Here is a 14,376-nt window from a genome sequence, read left to right as displayed (position 1 = left end):
CACAATCTAGAAAAAGTACAGATGTGAAGTCTTCAGCAGAAATCAGGCAAATGAAAAGGAAGTCTAGCCCACTTTGATGTTCCAACCTTGATTTGGGTGTTGACTTTATAATGGTCCCTGTGATGGACTAGTGACCTGTCCAGGGTGTCCCCCGCCTCTCGCACAGTGACTGCTGGATATGGACACCAGTGACCCCCGTGATACAAAAAAGAAGGGGTGGGTAAAAGATAATGGATGGATGGATGGATGGATGGACTTTATACTGAGTTTTTTCTTCCACATCTACATCACAGATCCCAAAAACTATTTAAAAAATGGAGTATTTCTTAAAAACAACAACAAAAAACATGATAATAATTGTAAATTCAATGCTGAAATATTCTCATTCTTGCCTCACACACAGTAAAAGTATTCAAAATCACTTTCTGTGCATCAATTATGATATTAGAGGGCTATTTAGAAGGAGAAAAACAACAAGGCAGTGATATTGCAGATATTTTCTCTTGGAAAACAAGCTCTAAATATGCAGTGCTATTTAGAAAGTGTTGCAGTTTTCATCTCGGAAATGAGATTATTGTATGCAGAGAGGTGAGGACTCAAAATACAGAATGAAAGGCAGAGGAGCTGAGTCGGTTATTATAACTTTAATAGTTAAATGAAACACGCTGGTCTGTCAGCAAAAACACAATTAGAGGCCTAAAGTTCCTTGAAGAAATACAAATCACCTACAGCATTTAATACCAGAGTTTAAGACTATCATTTTCTAATAAAATGTTGAGTTTTAATTGTTCTGTAATGTGAATGAGTCTCAACTACCACCACCTTGAATTTTAGTTCAATAGGTTTTACTGTGTAAAACCATCCAAGTTATAATCAATTTTGTGTTTTCTAAGGTCATTTGAATTTGGTAGGCATGCTGAGTCTGGTTGACTTCAAAATTTAATCAGTTACAGATTACATCATATTATTTTCTAAAAGTTTTATGAAAAAAAACAAACAAAAAAAAAACATCCAGTGGTTTATGAGATGTTTTGTTGATAGACAAAAAAATACTTCAATGAGGAATGGCAACGTTTTAAACAAAGACATCATCGATAAATTAGTATTACGACTATGAGTTGGGGATGACTCTCAACTACTACCACATCAAATGTGAGCTTAACATATGTAAAACTGATTAAGTTATTGCCAGTTGTGTGTGTGTTAAGGCTTCCTTGCTCTGGTGGCCATCTTGTATTGGAGGCACCCCATGATGTAATCTTTTGTAGATGCACTTACAACATTTACTGTTTAAGAACCCCACAAATACTCATACAGTAGGTTATGACTTTTTGTCAACAGCAGCCAAAAGGCAGCAGGTGAAAACTACATAAAAACCAAGACTATATTGAGTAACACTAGGGGCAAATAAACACTGACACCCAATAACAACCCTTTTTATTTAACATGCCCATGTAGATGCTAATTACAATATCTACAAATTTATTCACAAAGGAATGTAAATACAAATAATTATTCAACTAAACATTACATAATTAAATATGGGGTTTCACAAGGATCAGTTTTAGGCCCTTCACTTTTTTGTTTATACTTGCTGCCATTAGGTAAAGCCATCTGTATACATAGCATCAGTTTTCAAGGCTATGTTGATGACAGTTTTATATTGCTGTGCACATACTATAGTAGATTGTTGTACCCTGGATCGGTGCCATTTTAAGAGCATTTTAGGTGTTATGTCAATCATGACAGAAACGTTTTTCAACTCAATCAAGACATACAGAAGTTTTAGTAGTTGCCATTGATCCTCAGAGCAAGAAACTTCAAGATAAACTCTTATTTCTGGCAATGAAGAGCTCAAAGCAGAGAAACTGTAAATCAAGCAGGTTTAACAAATACAAATATAAACAGTCTGTTTTGTGTAAATAAAATACATGAACACTTTAGACAAAAATTAATATCCCACCAAGTGTAACTGAAGACATTATGAAGAGTTAAAAAAAAAAAGAAAAAACTATTACGCCCAAAGTCAAAGATACAATAAAACCATAAATTATTTTTCCCCACCAACATTCATTTTAGCTTAAATGTACACTATAGACAATGCATACTGAGTACAATGCATCATGTAGTGGTTATATCTTGAAGCAACTGTGCCTTATTTTGGTGAAACACTCATGGCAACCCGTACGCTGCATAACAAACAAACAAAAAAAGCATAAAATGTAACTAAAACTTTAAATACACCCACTGATAAATGAACGAGATAAGAAAAAGATACCACTTGCTGTGCTTCATCAGCTCAAATGCATCATCGACTTTGTCCAAAGTCTTGTTGTGGATGATGAACTCATCTAGCTCTATCTTCTTATCCATGTAGGCTTTATCCATCCCTGTCACGCCATCTTTACTCTTAAACCCTGACTAGCAAAACTGTAGTTAATGGATTCTACATCAGTGACTGAGCTCTGATAATTAAAGGGCAAGTACTTTGTACTTTAATTAAGTTGTTCCTGATCATCATACTGACTGGCTGGTTCCCTTCTTTAACGAGTGTAAAACAAATAATAAAAGTGTAGTAAAGTGAGGAGCAAGCGTCACCTATCTTCATCCATTCACTTATATATGCTATACACAATCAAATTTCATAACTATGCTGATAACACACTGTTTTAGACATTAAGTCTTGTATGTAAGAAACCTTTCTCGAGCTCAATCGGGTCACAACAGAAGTTTTAGTAATTGTCGCTGATCCGCAGGAAAAAAAACTTAGGGAAAAAAAAAGTATTCAGGATTTTTGGCAAAACTGAAACAGAGAAACTGAATACCCACTAACTCAAAAACATATACAGTAATTAGTTTGGCCTGTAAAATCCAAACTGACTGATACTTTAGAAACAATTTATTAAAGAATAAGTTTAACTGCAGGCACTGTTATAGATATAAAAATCCATTAGTCCTGGAAACAAAGATGACTTTTTGCCTAAATGTTTATTTTTATTCCATAAACATGTCAGTTTTAGTTTTTAATCACACTTCAGGTTTTTGATGCTCTGCTATAGTCCATGCACAACATTTGGAGAGGTCTTAAAACAACTGTAGTGGTTTTTGAGTCTCATCATGGTGAAACATGCATGACAGCCCGGACGCTGTGGGGGAAAAATGGAAAAAAAAAATATTAGTAGAGTTTCACCTATTCAAAATGCACCATTTATTATTATTATTATTTTTTTTATGTAAGGAAAAAATACCATTTGCCATGCTTCATCAGCTCAATTGCATCGTTGACTTGGTCCAAAGTCATGTTGTGAGTGATGAACTCATCCAACTGTATCTTCTTATCCAGGTAGGCTTTAACCATCTCTGTTGCACCATCTTTGCTCTTAAACCCTAACAGACATTTGAACAAAGCAGTATAAAGTAGGATAATTGAAATATAGAAACATGTTTTAAAGTAAAAGGTTGTAGTTGTATTGTCTCACCACCAAACAAGGACCCCTTCCATGTTCGTCCAGAGATTAGGTGAGTTGGTGGGAAAGCAACGTCAAACAACTCTGTCCAGCCAACAATCACACTGACACCCCAAGCTGGCGCACAAGACTCCAAGGCACTGCGCTGTGAGGAGAAACACAACAAAGTAAATGAACATGGTTTAGGTTTACAATATGTACAAAAAGTCATCAACTCTCCTCACCATGACTTCCACCTTCCCAACACATTCCACAGAGAAGTCCACTCCACCGTTGGTCATCTCAGCTAGCACTTCATGGATGGGTTTGTTGTGATCTTTGGGGTTCACAAAGTCAGTCGCTCCAAGCGCTTTGGCCTTTTCAGCTTTCTCTGGATTGACGTCAACAGCGATGATTCTTTTAGCTCCTGCAGCTTTGCAGCCCATGACTGCAGCCAAGCCCACAGCTCCCAGACCAAACACAGCACATGTGGAGCCTGGTTCAACCTAATAATGTACAAGAATCACAGAATTACTACAATCCAAAAATTAAAAAAGGACTCAGTGGCTGCAATTTTACATTTGGTGATTCAAACTAAAGGAACCTTCTAAAAAATTACCCTTTGTATTCTCTCCCCTACAGTCTTGAATACACACCTTTGCAGTATTCACTGCTGCTCCGTAGCCAGTGGAGACCCCACAGCCGATGAGGCAGACTTTGTCCAAAGGAGCAGCAGGGTCAATCTTGGCCACACCAATCTGATCAATTACAGTGTACTCGGAAAAGGTACTGGTTGCACCAAATTGTAGCACCTTTTTTCCCTTACAGGTAAACCTGGTTTCTGTTCCTGTCATCACGTCTTGACGAATCCTTTTCCTGGTCAAGATAATAATAAAAAGAATAATTACATACTTTTTGTCTTGTTCTATCAAGTCTATAGATTTTTTTGAAGAGAAATAAAAGCAAAAGAAAAGTTCAGATGGAAGAAAAATGAAGTGCATGCAGATCAGGGCTCACCAGGATAATTCACAATGGTTGGTCTTGGGATTCTTGCAGAAGCGGCATTCTTTACACTGGGAGAGGGCTAAGGGAATCACCTTGTCTCCTAAAAAAAGACCTTTTAAATACCTTCACTGTGGTTTGAATAGTGCAGATTGACATCAGACAGACTGTAGCCCGTTACTGGTGTGCAGTTGGTAGGGTTTCTTTACTGGTAATTTTCACATTTTCTTTTATAAACCTAATGCATGAGATTTGTTTCATAGAGTGCACATATGTAATCCAGAGCAGTCATTATTTAAAAAGACATACTGATGTAAATATTTATTGAAATAATTATAAGGAACTGAATTCCATTGATGTTGGGATCTGTGCACCCTTATTTTAGTATTGTTATGTTGGTTGTACTAAATGAAGTCTATTGATGTAGCAAGCTGTGTCCCAAATAAGAAATTTAAATCATGATATTAATCAGAATTCTTGAAGCTTTCTGTTTTGCAGTACAGTTTGGAACAGACCTGGCTGAAATTCTGTGACTCCAGGTCCGACACTCTCCACGATGCCAGCAGCTTCGTGGCCGAGGACTGTTGGAAAGCCGTCTTTAGGCATCCTCTCCAAAAGGTGGTACAGGTCTGTGTGACAAATGGCTGTTGATACAATCTGTGACATGGACGGCAACCAAGAAATTAAAACTGTTAATCTGTAAGAGAAACTGAGATTTTATTTATTTTTTTTTAATTTTCATGCTTTTTCATTTTTATGTTTTATTTCATTTCAAAGAGGTTTGTCTTCAAGGTTGCAATAAATTTGGTTTAGTGTTTTATTCTACCAAAAATAAAAAATAAATACAGTGAGAAAAGTGCACGTGCTCCAGTAGATATTTGAGGTTGACTTGTCGTACCTTAATGCGGACCTCGTTGGCCTCTGGTGGAGCCACTTCAACTTCTTCAATCACCAGAGGCTTGTTGGGCTCCCAGGCCACTGCTGCCTTACATTTGATGACCTAAATAGACATAACCCACACACACCCCAAAAAAATAATCATTACATTACAATTGCCGTGTTTTGTCAATGGCGTGCCAAAATTGTGCTTTGGCTCACTTTTTCAATGCCACAATTAAAACCTAAAGGACCCAAAACAAACAACAAAAAAAAATCACAAATTAATTTTAATAAGAATTTGAATGAAATGTCCGGAGAGTGTCACATTCCACAAGGAGTCCTAATATTCAGATCCACTCGGAAGCCTGAACCACCTCAGCTGACTCATTTTGATGCGGAAGAACAGCTTTCCTCTAATAATCCTCACATTATCTCTAGGGCTGACCCAAGCCACCCTAAGCTGTTTTTATTCACATATCATATGTGACCATAGGTAAATGGACTGTACTTATATAGCACCTTTCTATCTTATCAACACACTCAAAGCACTTTACTACCATACAATCTGTGCCCTCATTCATACTGCACTCTACTGTCTTTACAAAGACAAATCAGTGCTTTACATCACATTGAAACACCGATGGCACACACATCAGAGGCACTGAGGGGGTTCAGTGTCTTGCTCAGGGACACTTCAGCATGTGACTGCTGGTGAAATTGAACCTACATCTTTCCTTATGGAGAGTGACTGCTCTAACCACTCAACCACAGTTGCCACAGCTGTCAGAAACGGTGGCCATTTCTCTGTGGCATGGACGCACCAGTGAACAGGGAGCTTTGACTTTTGACTCCACTCCTTTTTCACCACAGTTGACCAGAGCTCATATTACTGTGGATGAGCCATTCAATCTGCTTTATGCTGCCATCCAGTTGAGAACCATGATCTCAGGCTTGGGTATACTTCACACTTTGCCCATGAGGAAATGCACTATTTTGTAACTTTGTCACAGAGAGACTGCCACCACTTCTGACAAACGGTACAGGGATGTGTCCCTGCTCTTCCCAGCCGAGGCACCTCCTGGTCAGCACAACCACAGAGAGCCGTTTGTTTTTCTGTGCCAAGGGTGTCAAAGTCACCTACAAAAGGGGGCCAAAATTAAAACCTTTTTCAAATTAAGGGCCGGTTTCACAATCTACATTAACTCAAGTTAGATACCAACATCTTTTCTTGATTGCAGGTTCCTCAACAAGAGTTTGATTGGACTCATTTGATGTTCTCTGTTGTACTTTTGACATAATAATCAAATATTACTGAAAAAATTAAAGCGATAAAATAATTTTACATTTAAAATATCATGTTGAGGGCCAGATAAGATGTCAACGATGGCCACATTTGGCCTCCGGACTTTGAATTTAACATATATGCTCTATGCTGTCTCCTCCATGCAAACAAATGTCCAATCTCCTTTCATGAGTTATTTGACTACACTTTATCGTTATTTGACTATTTTTTTTAAAGTTTTGCTAAAACAGTTGAAAAAGCCATTTGCAGTAGAAAACAGCCACTGCAGCCATTTTTCTGCATAAATTCTGGCCAGTCACACAATACTTGGTGCAGACCCTGTAAGATAATAGTTCTGCCAGGGGGCAATTCACAGAAACGTCTCAGGGGAAGTGTGAAAAGCAAAATATGCCCCTTTTTTTTTGCACAGAAGCATTTCTCATGAGTATAAACCAGACTTAGGCACCGTCTACTCTACTCTAGCTAATTATTTCCTCCATTCACGCAACCTAACACAAGAACACTCAAAAATATACTGTCAACATCAAGTAACATGGAGAAAAAACAGTGACATCTAAATTTTTATTAAACTTTATTTAAAAAAGCACAGAAAATAGACCAGCTGGTGTTTCCCAAGCCTCGCCATCAAGACACAATGCACGGTTTTAAATGTTTCCCCTTTTATAACCCAGCTGAATTAAATTGACAGATAATTAACAAGCTTCTGAAGAACGTGATAACAATCTGAGGTGGTAACTTTTACATGTGAAAAAGATGTTCAGGACAGGGGGCCCTGAACACCACATTTGACTACATCAGTGCTAAGAAGTTAATCAGTGGTAAACTAGAAAATGATAAGGTACTGTAGCCTTCATGCTTGCTAAAGATGAGAGTTCTGCAATGGAGTTAAATTCAAAGCAGTCTGCTCCTCAGATAAATGTTAAATTATTATTTTTATATATGAATGTTTCTGTTCAGTGCCCTGAGATGACTTCTGTTGTGACTTGGCGCTGTATAAATAACCTGAATGGAATTGAATTGTATTTTATTACATAGCAGCATAAAGTTTACTTGTTCCTGTGTAGATGAAAAGCACTGTAAAGCAATACAATACATTTTTATTTTTAAAGCACTTTAAATACAGCACTGATGGCTAAAGTACTGTACACTGATTAACACATAAAAGCAAGCAAAAAACTAGAAAATCAATTAAAACCGTAAAAATACTGAACTGTTAAAATCATAAAAACGGTAAACAGTAAAAACAATAAAAAAATAAAAATAAATTATAAACAGTAAAACTAACATTTCAACCTGAGTTAAAAGCCAAGGAGAAAAAAAAAGTGTTTTCAGAGAAGATTTAAAAACAGGAAGTGAATCAACTTATCCGAGGTGCGAAGGCAGCTCATTCCACAATTTAGGGGCAGCGACTGAAAATGCTCGGTCACCTCTCAGCCTTCGCTCTGATATTGGAACAACCAACATCAACTGATCTGCTGACCTGAGTGAGTGTAAGGGAATGTACAGCTGGAGCAGGTCGGACAGATACTGTGGGGCAAGACTACAAAGTCAATTAAAAAATCAAATAACCTTAAAAATAATCCTGAAACAAACTGGGAGTCAGTGTAGTGATTCTAAAACAGGGGTTATGTGATCTCGTTTTCTGGTACCAGTTAAAAGGTGAACAGCAGCATTCTGAAGCAGCTGAAGTCGAGTCAGTAATCACTGGCTCAGACCAACATAAAGTCCATTACAGTAGTCTGGATGAGTTGTAATGAAAGCATGGATTAAAATTTCAAAATGATGTCATGAAATAAATGGCTTGACCTTGGCCAGTTGTCTCAAGTGATAAAAGCTGGACTTGATCACTGATTTAATCTGAGCATCAAGTTTAAAATCATTGTTCAGCCTCATCCAAGTTAGTTGCTGTCTTAGTCAGATGTTGTGTAAAAGGACCCAGATCACTATGGACTTTGGAAACATCACTGGGCTAAAACATCAAAACCTCGGTCTTTTGCTCATTAAAATGTCAAAAATCCTGAGACATCCATGCACTGATTTCTGCAAAACATACCAGGGGTTGGTTCACAGAGTTTTATTTGTTTGTGTTGTTGTTGTTCTTGTTGTTGTGTGTGTTTATATATATATATATTTATGGAACATAAATTTGGCTGTCATCAGCATAAAAGAGACAAGTAAAACCAAGTTTCCAGAGAATATATCACACAGGGAAAAATTTAAGGGAAAAACGAAGGGGGGGTGGGGGGAGTGGGGGCAAGTAAAGATCCCTGAGGTACTCCACATGTGAGAGGCTCAATTGTTTTCGGTTCACCTTTTGGTCAACATTGATTTTATTGCTGCAATAATTCACTGGTCAAACCTGTGAAATAATGAAATTGATGAAGTTGATTATTTCATATTTCTCAACCAAACAGTTTAACATTGACTTACACAATAATATTATACTTTATTTTCTAATTTTGCAAATAGCAGTTTAGGGAGAGCATTCAGAATACCTGTAAATTGTACAAAATACAAAGCACTGAGGCTAAAGGTGGTGATGGGGGCCACATAAAATCAGTTGAAGATAAATTGGTTACAACCTAGTGCTGTTGTGCAACTATTTCACTACAGGAAAATGAACAGTTCCTTCAATCTGTACACAGTGTAAGGTTCTACACAAATACAGTGTTGCACACAATGCAGGGTCAAATGTTTGTGGCAAAGTAATGCACATATGTGTATTTATTCTTACCTTCCCAGCTGTGGCCATTTTACTGACTTTTTATGTAATCACAATCTAGAGAAAAATTCAGACGTGAAGTCTTCAGCAGAAATCAAGCAAATGAAAAGGAAGTCCAGCCCACTTTGATGCTCCAACACTGATTTGAGTGTTGATTTTATACTGGTCCCTGTGATGGACTTGTGACCTGTCCAGGGTGTCCCCCACCTCTCCCACAGTGACTGCTGGATATGGGCACAAGAGATCATTCCCATGGCACGAAAAGCAAGAAGTAGGTTAAAGATGATTAATGGATGGATGGATTGATGGCTGGATGGACAGACGGACGAATAGACAGATGGATGGATGGACTTTAGACTGAAGGGGTTCTTTCTTGCACAACCACATCACAGATCCCAAAAACTATTAAAAAAATTGAGTGTTTCTTTAAAAAAAAAAAAAAACAAAACATGATAATAATTGTAAATTCAACACTGAAATATTCGCATTCTTGCCTCACACACAGTAAAAGTATTTAAAATCACTTTCTGTGCATCAATTATGATAATAGAGGGATATTTAGAAGGAGAAAAACAACAAGGCAGTGATATTGCAGATATTTTCTCTTAGAAAACAAGCTCTAAATATGCAGTGCTATTTAGAAAGTGTTGCAGTTTTCATCTCGGAAATTAGATTATTGTATGCAGAGAGGTGAGGACTCAAAATACAGAATGAAAGGCAGAGGAGCTGAGTCGCTTATTATAACTTTAATAGTTAAATGAAACAAGCTGGTCTGGCAGCAAAAACACAATTAGAGGCCTAAAGTTCCTTGAAGGAATACAAATCACCTACAGCATTTAATGCAAGTTTTAGACTAAGATAATTTTCAAATAAAATATTCAGTTTTACTTGTTCTGTAATTTGAATGAGCCTCAACTACCACCACTTTGAATTTTAGTTCACTGGGCTCCATTGCTATTGTGGCCATCTTGTACTGGAGAGACCCCATGAGCTAATTTGTTGTAGTTGTACATTCAACAATTATAGTTTAAGAACCCCATAAATACTCATAAAGTAGGTTTTGACATTTTGTCAACAGCTGCCAAAAGGCAGCAGGTGAAAACTACATAAGAACCAACATTTTATTGAGTAACACTAGAGGCAAATAAACAATGACATCCAATAACAACCTTTTTAAACCTGTCAATGTAGGTGAAAATTAGTATAACTACAAATGTATTTGAAAAGGAATTTAATACAATTACTTATTCAACTAAACATTACATATACATATATGGGGTTCCACAAGGATCAGTTTTAGGCTCTTCACTTTTTTTGTTTATAGTTACTGCCATTAGGTAACACCATCTGTATACATAGCATCAATTTTCATGGCTATGTTGAAGACAGTTTTATATTGCTGTGCACAGAGTGGATTGTTGTAACCTGGATTGGTGACATTTTAAGAGCATTTTAGATGTTATGTCAATCATGACAGATACTTTTTTTAACTCAATCAAGACATACAGAAGTTTTAGCAGTTGCCATTAACCCTCAGAGCAAGAAACTTCAAGAAAAACTCAATTCTGGCAATGAAGAGCTCAAAGCAGAGAAACTGAATATCAACCAGGTTTAACAAATACAAATATAATCAGTCTGGTCTGTGTAAATAAAATAGACGATCACTTTAGACACAATTTAATATCCCACAACTAGTCATTTCAGACAATATAAAGGACTTTAACAAAGGGGAAAAAAAAACTATTAAATCCAAAAGCAATGAAACTATAAATATTGTTTTTTTCCCATCAACACATTTGTTTTAGCTTAAATATGCTCTATAGACAATGGATACTGAGTACAATGCATCATAGAGTGGTTATATCTTGAAGAAACTTGTCTTATTGTGGTGAAACACTCATGACAACCCGTACGCTGCAAAACAAAGAAACAAACAAAAATAGAAGAAAATGTAATTAAAACTTTAAATGCACTGATAAATGATTAAGATAAGAAAAAAATACCATTTGCCGTGCTTCATCAGCTCAATTGCATCATTGACTTGGTCCAAAGTCATGTTGTGAGTGATGAACTCATCCAACTGTATCTTCTTATCCAGGTAGGCTTTAACCATCCCTGTCACACCATCTTTGCTCTTAAACCCTGACAAACAAAGTGTATAAAGAAGTGCAACAGAACTATAGAAACCTTTAAGTAAAAGGTTATACTGTAGATGTGTTTATCTCACCTCCAAACAAGGAGCCTTTCCATGTTCGTCCAGCGATGAGATGAACTGGTTGGATAACAATGTCGGACAACTCTGTCCAACCAACAATCACACTGACACCCCAAGCTGGCACACAAGACTCCAAGGCACTGCGCTGTGAGGAGAAACACAACAAAGTCAGTGAACATGGTTTAGGTTTACAATATGTACAAAAAGTCATCAACTCTCCTCACCATGACTTCCACCTTCCCAACACATTCCACAGAGAAGTCCACTCCACCGTTGGTCATCTCAGCTAGCACTTCATGGATGGGTTTGTTGTGATCTTTGGGGTTCACAAAGTCAGTCGCTCCAAGCGCTTTGGCCTTTTCAGCTTTCTCTGGATTGACGTCAACAGCGATGATCCTTTTAGCTCCTGCAGCTTTGCAGCCCATGACTGCAGCCAAGCCCACAGCTCCCAGACCAAACACAGCACATGTGGAGCCTGGTTCAACCTAATAATGTACAAGAGTCCCAGAATTACTACAGTTATAGATTAAAAGTCACTATTTGTGATTGCTTATAACATTTATTTGGTACCAACAGGTCTTAAAACAGATTTGGGTAAAATATTTCCATAAATCTACAGTTTTACAGAATAAAGGAATAATAAAACAGTTTAAAGTGTTTTAGTAATACAGTTGCGTTTGGAGGTTTCTCCTACTCTCTTCAGAAGGAACTTTCAAGGTCAACCACGTAAAATGAAACTTAGTACCGCTTTTTAATCCTTCCAAACAATGGTCATCCATGTTCAGGTTCGCTCCAGAGGTTCAAACTCACTTCAAGTGAGTTTTGACAATATTGCAAAAAAGGTGTTTCGTCTTCGCTTCAGACATGTCATGCTCACTGAAGGTTTCTTAAACAGTAGGCCGTGATACTGACGAATGAATACAGCTACACAGCAGAAAAATCTCCTGTAGTGCATGATAAAATGGAAAATTCTAACGGGCAAGCTTGTTGATTATCTCTATACAGTTTTGTGGTTCCAAATGTTTCATTTCAGACTAATAAATAATTTTTGTGCTTCTTGACATGTTGAATGCTGCATAATGTTTGTTGTATCCCTCTCCTCATCGGTGATCGGTTCAAATTTTGTCCAGTATATCTGCAGAACAGTTCCCCAACTATGGGTTTGGTTTTAAATTGGAAATACACAATTATGATTAGACATATTGGTAGAGCAGAGATTTTATCTACGTTAAAGGAATTTAATAAAAATATACCCTTTGTATTCTCTTCCCAACAGTCTTGAAAACACACCTTTGCAGTATTCACTGCTGCTCCATAGCCAGTGCAGATCCCACAGCCAATAAGACAGACTTTGTCCAAAGGAGCATCAGGATCAATCTTGGCTACAGCAATCTGATCAATCACTGTGTACTCAGAGAAGGTACTGGTTCCAGTGAACTGCAGGATCTTCTTCCCTTTACAGGTAAACCTGGTTTCTACTCCTGCCATCACATCTTGACGAGTCCTCTTCCTGGTTAAGATAATTAAAACAATAAAATATTGACTATTTACCTTGTTCTGCCTAGTTAATTTTAAAATTAAAATAAAATAAAAGTTTAGATTGAAGAAAAATGGAGGGTATGACAGCAGAAAAGGCTCACCAGGCTAATTCACACTGGTTGGTCTTTGTACTCTTACAGAAGCGGCATTCTTTACACTGGGAGAGGAAAAGGGGAATCACCTTGTCTCCTGAAAATAAAAAAAGATTAACATTAGTCAAACTTGAGTCCATTACTGATGTACAGCTGGTTGGTTTATTTTACTCATAATTTCAACATTTTATTGTACATATAAACTTATTGCACAAGATTTGTTGCATGGAGATGTCTAAGAAGTGTTTGTATGCAAATTTAGAGCAGGCAGTCAATTCTTTAAACAGACATACTGATGTAAATGCCATTGAACTGATTGCACTAACTGATATCCATTGATGTAGCAAGCTGAGTGGCCCTAATTATGAAGCTTAACCCATGATAATAATCATAACTCCTGAGGCTTTCTCTTTTGCAGTACAGTTTGGAACAGACCTGGCTGAAATTCTGTGACTCCAGGTCCGACACTCTCCACGATGCCAGCAGCCTCATGGCCGAGGACTGTTGGAAAGCCGTCTTTAGGCATCCTCTCCAAAAGGTGGTACAGGTCTGTGTGGCACACGGCTGTTGATACAATCTGTGACAAAGACCAGGGAATAAAAACAGTGATGAGCTGGAAGAGAAGCCGATGGATGGATGGACTTTGCTGATCTCACGGCTGAGAAATTCTAGAAGTGATGAGCACCACTCTCAGCCCCGTTAGAAATATATTTCAACTAGCTTTGACTTTCAGGATATATTAGGGTTTGTTTAAATTTCAATAATTTAACCCCCCCCCAAAAAAAAAAATGCACAGTGAGGAAAATTACCGTACATGTGCACTGATAAATCTTTGCGGTTGGCCTCTTACCTTAATCCGAACCTCGTTGGCCTCTGGTGGGGCCACTTCAATCTCTTCAATCACCAGAGGCTTGTTAGGCTCCCAGGCCACTGCTGCCTTACATTTGATGACCTGAAGAGAAGTGACCCCCATCCCATCAATAAACAAATAAAAATTATTTTGACACAAATTTTTTTTCTCCTAATAACTATTTTAACAAGGGAGGAGACATTCATGAGTCATTCTGATCACATGCCTGAACCATCTCAGAAGATCCAATTGATGTAAAAATATAGCAGCTCCATTTTGAGCTACGCCTCTAATGATCTTAATGTCACTACTGACCTCGGCCACCCAA

At 37.5% G+C, this 14,376-nt stretch overlaps 1 protein-coding gene and 1 pseudogene across 1 annotated transcript; both read right to left on the bottom strand.

Moving 5' to 3' along the window:
- Positions 1 to 3,115: 3,115 nt before the first annotated feature.
- LOC119427525 lies at positions 3,116 to 5,460 on the bottom strand (annotated as a pseudogene).
- A 5,724-nt stretch (positions 5,461 to 11,184) lies between these two features.
- Positions 11,185 to 14,171, bottom strand: LOC119427489 (alcohol dehydrogenase 1-like). The gene is made up of 8 exons (XM_037695113.1): positions 14,049 to 14,171; positions 13,634 to 13,775; positions 13,208 to 13,295; positions 12,858 to 13,077; positions 11,792 to 12,052; positions 11,580 to 11,712; positions 11,356 to 11,494; positions 11,185 to 11,266 (listed from the first exon to the last, which is right to left on the bottom strand). The coding sequence occupies exons 1-8, from the start codon at positions 14,169 to 14,171 to the stop codon at positions 11,233 to 11,235; spliced, it is 1,140 nt and encodes a 379-aa protein (XP_037551041.1). The 3' UTR covers positions 11,185 to 11,232.
- Between the last annotated feature and the right edge of the window lie 205 nt (positions 14,172 to 14,376).

This window comes from Nematolebias whitei, chromosome 21 (genome assembly GCF_014905685.2).
Source record: "Nematolebias whitei isolate Nwh7 chromosome 21, NemWhi1, whole genome shotgun sequence".
Taxonomy (NCBI): domain Eukaryota; kingdom Metazoa; phylum Chordata; class Actinopteri; order Cyprinodontiformes; family Rivulidae; genus Nematolebias; species Nematolebias whitei.
The sequence above is the reverse complement of the archived record's forward strand: the minus strand, read 5'-3'. Positions and strand labels throughout refer to the sequence as shown.